The sequence below is a fragment of the Argentina silus genome, assembly GCF_951799395.1.
Source record: "Argentina silus genome assembly, contig: scaffold_161, whole genome shotgun sequence".
Taxonomy (NCBI): domain Eukaryota; kingdom Metazoa; phylum Chordata; class Actinopteri; order Argentiniformes; family Argentinidae; genus Argentina; species Argentina silus.
The window spans coordinates 74,764-83,529 of record NW_028152935.1 but is presented as its reverse complement, the minus strand read 5'-3'; the positions used below and the strand labels follow the sequence as shown (position 1 = coordinate 83,529).

Genomic DNA, 8,766 nt, shown 5'->3' with positions numbered 1-8,766 from the left:
AAAAAAAATCCATTACATCTAGTGCCATCTAGTGGGATTCTGAAGTACTGCAGGTCCAAATAAACCCGGAAACGAAACACATGGGCTTAGTTTCCCTTCCCAAACAACAACACAAAAACCACAGCGCGCCTACATTGACGGCTTCACGTCATGCAAGGACTTTTCCTAGTCGTTTGGGAAAGCTAAACTTATCTAAATAAATTGTGACCTTACGCTCGGTCGCAACCGCTGTAGTCATGTCAGTTTTGCTGTCTGTTCTAGCGGCAGGAATAGCGTTTTATTTGCTTATTTACTACAATGTGTTCAAAGGTTCCAGATGCAGGAGTTCTGCGACGCTGAAGGGGAAGACAGCTATTGTTACAGGTTTTTATAAATGTAGTAGTGTGTAGTTGACAGGCTATCATTGCAGAAGCAGCAGAAAGAATGAATTATTGATTATGAATATTATAGCTGAGATTATAACTGAGACGTGTGTGTGTGTGTGTGTCCGGGTGTCCGGATATTTCGTGTTTTCCAGGGAGTAACACAGGCATTGGCAAGGCGACTGCTCTGGAACTTGCCAAGAGAGGGTCAAGGGTCATCCTGGCATGCCGCAATAAACAAAAAGCCGAGGCTGCTGTCTATGACATCAGAAGGGTAAGTGACCCTTACCCGGCCAGTGTTGTCAACCATCAGAACTACTCGCACCTGATAAATACTTCGGTGGTCCTCTGTGGCTCAGTTGGTGGAGCATGGCACTAACAACACTTAGGTTGTGGGTTTGATTCCCGCTGGGACCATATATGAAAAATGTATGCACTCACTGCAATGTAAGTCGCTAAATGGCATATATTATTATATTACACTGTTAGGGACCTTGCCCTCACCCTGTAGTGACCCTAAGACATGGGACCATTATAGGGAAGGCTGGTGGAGGTAGAAATCGAGAGAGGACAGGCTCATTGTAATTTACACTTACATTACATTTTTGACATTTAGCAGATGCTTTTATCCAAAGCGACTTAAGATAAGTACATTTGTCTAAAGTAAGTGAATCATCTATCCATCAGTCACCCCTACACCCCCCCCCCCCCCCCCCCCCGGACAATTGTACTACTCTTACCCTTTAGTATTCCTATAAACTGTACATACTGTATCTCCACTTGTACACACTGCTCTTATACTGTATACTACTGCTCTTCTGTACATATCTGTCTATACTGGTCATAATGCACATACCCTTATTTTTTTATTTGCTACTGTTAATACACTGCACATATCTGTACATATCTGTTTATACTGTTCATACTGCATTCCATATTTATTCTGCTTATTTACTCTGCTTTAATGTTACTGTTAATACATATATACTGCTTATACTGCACTGCTTATACAACTCATATGCTGCGTATACTGTTCACAATGCATTCTATATTTATTCTATTTGTAATGTTACTGTTAATACATATACTGCTTATACTGCACTATTTATACTTATACTTATACTGCACTACTTATACTGCTCATATACTGCTTATACTGCACTACCATTTTTTGCACTTCTGGTTAGACGCTAACTGCATTTCGTTGTCTCTGTACTTGTACTCTGCACAATGACAATAAAGTTGAATCTAATCTAATCTAATCTAATCATAAGGAAAACAAATCTATGCTAGGACCAGGTGCCATTGGCAGTCACAAAGCTCCGTGTAATTGCATGGAACGGAATGAGGAATGGTGTCAAACACACATGTATTGTTGCTCATGTATTGTAAACACAAACTGGCTGTATTTGTTAGTATGAATATCACATCTAAGACAATTCTAAGTGTTCTAGAATCATTATGTGTTCCTAGTGTTTGTTTAGCTAGCTCTTCTCTGTCCTGTAGGAGAGTGGCAGCAACGAGGTGGTGTTCATGCAGCTGGATCTGGGGAGTCTGAAGTCTGTGCGCTCCTTTGCTGAGACCTTCCTGAAGACGGAGCCCAGGCTGGACCTGCTCATCAACAATGCAGGTGAGTTCTGAAGAGAGAGAGAGAGAGAGAGAGAGAAAGAGAGAGAGAGAGATGGGGCAGATGTTTGAATTCAAAAACATTTGTTCTCTTCTTTGACATGATCTGAAACATCAAGAGAAGGGCAGTCAAATCTGCACCAAACCTTGTCCATCATTGTAATGCAAAGAACGCGTTTGATACCATTCCTCATTCTGTTCCATGCGTTACAATGGGCCCTGTCCTCTCCGATTTCCAACCCACCAGTCTCCCCTGGCTGCAGCTCATGACAGTTTTTGTCGCCTCGCTTCAGGGATGATGGGACTCGGCCGCACGGAGGACGGCCTTGGCATGGCGTTCGGCGTCAACCACCTAGGTCACTTCCTGTTGACCTGCCTGCTGCTGGACCGACTGAAGCGGTGCGGTCCGAGTCGTGTGGTCAACGTGTCGGGCCTCGTGCACCTCCTGGGCGCGGTGGACTTCGCCCTCCTCCGCTCCCACAAAGACCTGGTCCCGGGCCAGACCGCCTGGCATGGCTTCAGGGCCTACTGCAGCAGCAAGCTGTGCAACGTGCTCTTCACCCGCGAGCTCGCTAACCGCCTGGAGGGGGCCGACGTCACCTGCTACAGCCTCCACCCAGGTCAGTGGCTCTGACAGCCTGGAGGGGGTGTGTATGCTAATGCATCACATGCTAATGCTAGTGATGCTAATCCTGTGATCCTAATGCTAGTGATGCTAATGCTGGTGATGCTAATGCTGGTGATGCTAACGCTGGTGATGCTAATGCTGGTGATTGTAATGCTGGTGATGGTAATGCTGGTGATGGTAATGCTAGTGATGCCAATGCTAGTGATGCCAATGCTAGTGATGCTTCTCATTAGCCTCCCCTGGCTCAAAATGTATGGGGGGTGAGACGCTTACAAATGTGACCAACTGGGGTTCAGACTTGGGTCTCCTGCGTACTACAAGATAGTGTTGTCATCACATGATGAAGAATGTTCAGTGAAGTGTGCTGCCTTTGTCCAAACAAAGCTATTTTTTTTATAATCTGGTGTCATGGTTGGACACTGGCCTTGATGTTCCTATTTCACTTTTGGTTTTTCAAAACAACATGCTGGACTTTTAACTCATTTAGTGCAGAGGGTGAATAAAGTCTCCCAAATTGTCAACATTCCAGAGTGCCAAGGGTGACTTTATTCACCAAAAAAATGATCAATTTTTTTTGTTTAATTTTGTAGCCAATCAAAGTACTGTTGCTAGGTAAACACCACATAAAACACTTGGAACACTCTAGGTGGTGAGTGTTCCGGAACTCTTTGGCAGTTGGTGAGTTAAGGGCAGTTAATCCAATCTGTTTTATCTTTTCTCTCCTCCCCTACAGGAGTCATCAACACTGACATATGTCGCAATCTCAGCCTGTGGCAGAGACTTCCCCTGTTGCTCTGTGCCAAGCTCTTCTTCCTGGACGCGGAGGGGGGGTCCCAGACCACCCTGCACTGTGCCCTCCAGGAGGGCCTGGAGCCCCTCAGTGGACGTTTCTTCTCTTCCTGCGCCCTACAGGACGTGGGTGCCAAGGGGCGGGACGACGCGGTGGCCAGGAAGCTCTGGGAAGTGAGTGAGAGGCTCGCCGGCCTATCCTAAGAGACTCAGGGACTCCAGAACTGATCCAGTGACATCCAGTCGAACACAGAGACATGGATTAGGCTGCGTCCTGTCTCCAGGTCCTGATTTGTGTCCATGTGATAAGTCAGGCGTAGATGCGATCTGATGCAAAATTACACATTTTGATCAGATCGCAGTCCGAGGTGGACTAGCTCACATTGTGATGACATTGATAACCAATGACTGAATGAAACGCAATTAACATTCCAGTAATTCCAGTAAACTCTCCTCAGATCCTGTTCAAATCAAACGCCCCACATCTCTACCGGAGCGATGACACCCCACTCAGTCCACACAACGATCACACACAACAGTTCACACACAATAATCACACACAACAATCACACAGGAATACGCCTTCTGTACACCATTACCTCTCTGTCTACACTGTACATCAGTGGCAGGATACGAAGAACGGTCTTTCTTCCTAGAACTTGTATGGTTCTGGTTCGCCGTCGTGTCTAGTGATTATTAGCCTGTTGGGTAGATCACGTGTATTAATATTTGCCGTATTAGTCTGATGTTTTTGCTCAGGGGTGCTTTGACGATAGTTTTTGTTCTATTTCTGCACCGGTGTGTCAACGAGTGAATTAATCATGCCGCCTTTGATTGCTTTAATGAGGCGGCTATGCAGGAGAAAGGCTAGCATGAAGATGTGTTACAGAGGATCGCAATGACTGCTTCATCCTAGTAAGACCCCCTACCCCCCCTTCATCCTAGTAAGACCCCCTACCCCCCCTTCATCCTAGTAAGACCCCCTACCCCCCCTTCATTGACTACGATACAATGACTGCTTCATCCTAGTAAGACCCCCTACCCCCCCTTCATTGACTATGATACAATGACACTCACACATGATTAAAACACTCCAAGTCTGCAGAAACATAAAGCACCAGATCAGCTCGTCTAAAAATTCTCCAGACCTCCAAAGGGGTGTGAGAACAACGTGATTTCGGACCTGTGGCTATGCAAGACTAGCAAAAAAACATAAAGCAGTTACTATTTATTACTTACTTATTATTATCATAAGTATTACTTACTTGCTAGTTGGCAAACCATACATTATGTTGTGTGTGACTAACTGCTCTTTGACGATAAACACTGTACCATCACGTGAAAAGCCCTGGGTAAAAGTGCACACTGAACAACACATTGGCTCCAACTGAATGAATTGCCGATGGTGTGCATGTCAGGTCAGGATAGCACAAAAGTATCATATTTACTGTGCAGTATAAAACCATGTTCAATTTCAAATGCATTGTTTCAGTTTTCACACGGTAGGCATTATTTTGTTTGAGAGTATGGATCCTCATAGCGTCGTAAACACATTAACGTCGACCTTGTTGTTGTTTTTGTGCTGTAAACATTCTCTGAAATAAACATAATGTGTCACCAATTTCTGTGGTGCTGTTGTGTCTCTCTGCTCCAGCAGGGGGCAGTAGCGCCCCACTGCTCCAGCACTAGCACTGCACAGAATGTAGTTTCCTCATAGTTGTTGCCTCCAGCAAGGTGGTAGGAGACCTTAACCTGGCAGACCTATGGAGGCTGTTCATGGTCAACTCTGCTTACGAAAGGCCGGTACTCTTGAATGTGAGGTCAGTTGTGTGTGCGGTGAGGGCCTCAGTCATGCACTGTAATTACTCCAGGACACGCTGCGGTCTCAGTATTCTCCTTTCACCCCTGTGATGAGCGGGGAGAGATGCGCCTCTTATCGACTCCTATCGTCCTTACTCTCTCTCACTGTCTGTCTGTCTGTCTGTCTCTCTGTCTGTCTGTCTGTCTGTCTGTCTGTCTGTCTGTCTGTCTGTCTGTCTGGGACCTAACAGGCTTGTGTCACCGTGGAGAGGAGAATGGGGGTAGGCTCTTGTCCTGTTCAGCTCTCCTCAGATCCTGTTCATATCAAACGCCCCACATCTCTACAGGAGAGGCAGTGATGACACCCCACTCAGTCCACACAACAATCACACACAACACCCCACTCAGTCCACACAACAATCACACACAACAATCACACACAACAATCACACACAACACCCCACTTAGTCCACACAACAATCACACACAACAATCACACACAACACCCCACTCAGTCCACACAACAATCACACACAACAATCACACACAACAATCACACACAACACCCCACTTAGTCCACACAACAATCACACACAACAATCACACACAACAATCACACACAACAATCACACACAACACCCCACTCAGTCCACACAACAATCACACACAACAATCACACACAACAATCACACACAACACCCCACTTAGTCCACACAACAATCACACACAACAATCACACACAACAATCACACACAACAATCACACACAACACCCCACTTAGTCCACACAACAATCACACACAACAATCACACACAACAATCACACACAATAATCACACACAACAATCACACACAACAGTTCACACACAACAATCACACACAGCAGTTCACACACAACAGGCACACACAACAATTACACACAACAGTTCACACACAAAAATCATACACAACAGTTCACACACAACAATCACACACAACAATTCACACACAATAATCACACACAACAGTTCACACACAACAATCACACACAACAGTTTACACACAACAGTCACACAGGAGTACGCCTTCTGTACACCATTACCTCTCTGTCTACACTGTACATCAGTGGCAGGATACGAAGAACGGTCTTTCTTCCTAGAACTTGTATGGTTCTGGTTCGCCGTCGTGTCTAGTGATTATTAGCCTGTTGGGTAGATCACGTGTATTAATATTTGCCGTATTAGTCTGATGTTTTTGCTCAGGGGTGCTTTGACGATAGTTTTTGTTCTATTTCTGCACCGGTGTGTCAACGAGTGAATTAATCATGCCGCCTTTGATTGCTTTAATGAGGCGGCTATGCAGGAGAAAGGCTAGCATGAAGATGTGTTACAGAGGATCGCAATGACTGCTTCATCCTAGTAAGACCCCCTACCCCCCCTTCATTGACTATGATACAATGACACTCACACATGATTAAAACACTCCAAGTCTGCAGAAAATCTTTCTTCGGACTGATATCATTGTTGTTTAATGTCAAAATAATAGCAGTTTTCTCAAGCAGCATAAGCAATTGAAGGTGAAATGTAAATGTGTCCAAAAATACAGAATACAAATTAAAACCTAGTGGGGAAAAAAGGTTCCACAATCATTTGTAAGCGTTTTTCTGCTTTAGTAATTTTTGAACTGATTCTGATTCTGATTCTGATTCAGAACCCCAAAAGAATTAAAAAAAAAAAATCTAATAAAGATTGCTTCGGCAGGCCACTCAAAATCATCCTCCGTTCCACTTGGGCCACCAGTTGAGTATCCCTGCCCTACAGAGTGGTCGACATCAGTCTCTCAGATGTGTATAGAGTGGTCGACATCAGTCTCTCAGATGTGTATATAGTGGTCGACATCAGTCTCTCAGATGTGTATATAGTGATTGGCATCCTGTCATCCTCTCCCCTCCCGTGTTGAGAAACGAGCCATTGATCACCTGCATACTCTGTGTTTGCTTTGGACTCCTAAGTGTCGCAGTACAGTGCTTAGCCACTGGATTATAGTACATCAATTAGCCATCTATCGGATGCATAGAGGGCTCCAGATTGATTCGGAGACTGTGTGCCCGATTCACTCAGCATTCACACTAGTGCAGTGTTTGCGTCTGTTATTTCATTAGACGGGAATACGATTTAGAAGTTACAACAGAAGACAGAGGAGGGTTAAAAGTATAATAGGTTGATCGATTGATATAATTCAATAGAAGTACATATGAAGCTTTTCCAAGTGCATTCTGGGTACTTTGAATGGGGTTCTAGGGTTCTGTAATGGGGTTCTAGGATCCTAGAATAGGGTTCTGGAATGGGGTTCTAGGCTTCTGGAAAGGGGTTCCATGGTTCTGGAATAGGGTTCTAGGCTCCTGGAATGGGCCCAGTGGGTTGCCTTCCTACTGATCTGGCTGCACTCCAGCGCGCTATGCAGATCGGCAGATGGCTGTATCATGTGGATGCTGTTCCTGATCTGTTCAACACTTATCCAGGCGTTGTCAGATCTGATCATCTGTGTAACTTGACTGCAATGGAGACGTCCTGGAAAGCAACCTCTCTTTAGAGTTTTGTGCAGTGGAGATTTGTGCAGGTAGAAATCAGAGGACAGGCTCATTGTAATGCATGGAATGGAATGAGGAATAGTATCAGACACCAGGAGAACGGTTTCGGAGGACGGGCGTTTGACACCATTCCCCATTCCATTCCATGCATTACAGTGAGCCTGTCCTCTGACTTCTACCTCCACCAGCCTCTCCTGGTTTTGTAGTAGAGTGTACTACCACTGTGTTACCTTATAATGACCCAAAATATAGGTCTCAACTTTATAACAATAACAACAGGCCAGCCATTGGCTGAGGAACAAACTCACCTCTCTCTCCCAGTAGTACTGGTTGCAATGTATGTACCAGGGGAAGCTGGTGGAGGTAGACCCTTTCCATGCATTTACAATGAGCTACCTCCACCAGCCTCCCCTGGTACTGTATGCACTATTTGAATGTGTTGTACGGGGGAGCAGGTGGTCTGGACTCCTCAATCCTGGAAGGTGTTGGTGGGGAGAGGGGCACTGGGGGGGTTGATGCTGCATCTCGCTGGGTGGGTTTGGGCAACAGAGAGAGGGGGTGGATAACAACAAAAGGTGTGGTGTAGTTCACACGCACACGCACACACACACACACACACACACACACACACACAGACAAGCACGCACACATACACACACGCACACACACACACACACACACACACACACACCCTTTCAGTCCGAGGCCCTTATCAGTGCAGCAGTGAAAGGAGTCGATAAACAGAATCATCCTCTGGGTCTTGTTATTTCCTCCACTGCAATTAACGTCCCCATCTGCTAATCTGTGATTAACGATGTTTACAAATATGCTGCGACGTGCCGGAAAGTGTCAGAATTGCTGCTCACACCTTCTTGTTCTTTTCACACTTTCTTCATCTTTCTCCCTCATACAACTCCCCGCATGCCAGACCCTTGCCAGAGGAGGAGGGGGGGGGGGGGGGCACTCGTCCCAAGAGAGTTTGTACTATTGTCC

The 8,766-nt window shown here is 45.6% G+C and overlaps 1 protein-coding gene across 1 annotated transcript; it reads left to right on the top strand.

The window, feature by feature from the left end:
- Window positions 1-177: 177 nt before the first annotated feature.
- Window positions 178-5,026, top strand: LOC310824524 (dehydrogenase/reductase SDR family member 13-like). Its single transcript, XM_083697783.1, has 5 exons — window positions 178-363; window positions 518-636; window positions 1,869-1,992; window positions 2,282-2,608; window positions 3,350-5,026. Exons 1-5 carry the CDS (start codon window positions 237-239, stop codon window positions 3,607-3,609), a joined length of 957 nt encoding a protein of 318 aa, XP_083553909.1. The 5' UTR covers window positions 178-236; the 3' UTR covers window positions 3,610-5,026.
- The last annotated feature ends 3,740 nt before the right edge of the window (window positions 5,027-8,766 follow it).

Bases quoted from the DNA above. Each gene is read 5' to 3' on its own strand.
- LOC310824524 (XM_083697783.1), top strand. From the start codon at position 237: ATGTCAGTTTTGCTGTCTGTTCTAGCGGCAGGAATAGCGTTTTATTTG. The intron at 637-1,868 runs GTAAGTGACCCT...TCTGTCCTGTAG, and splicing joins CTGTCTATGACATCAGAAGG to GAGAGTGGCAGCAACGAGGT. The intron at 1,993-2,281 runs GTGAGTTCTGAA...GCCTCGCTTCAG, and splicing joins CCTGCTCATCAACAATGCAG to GGATGATGGGACTCGGCCGC.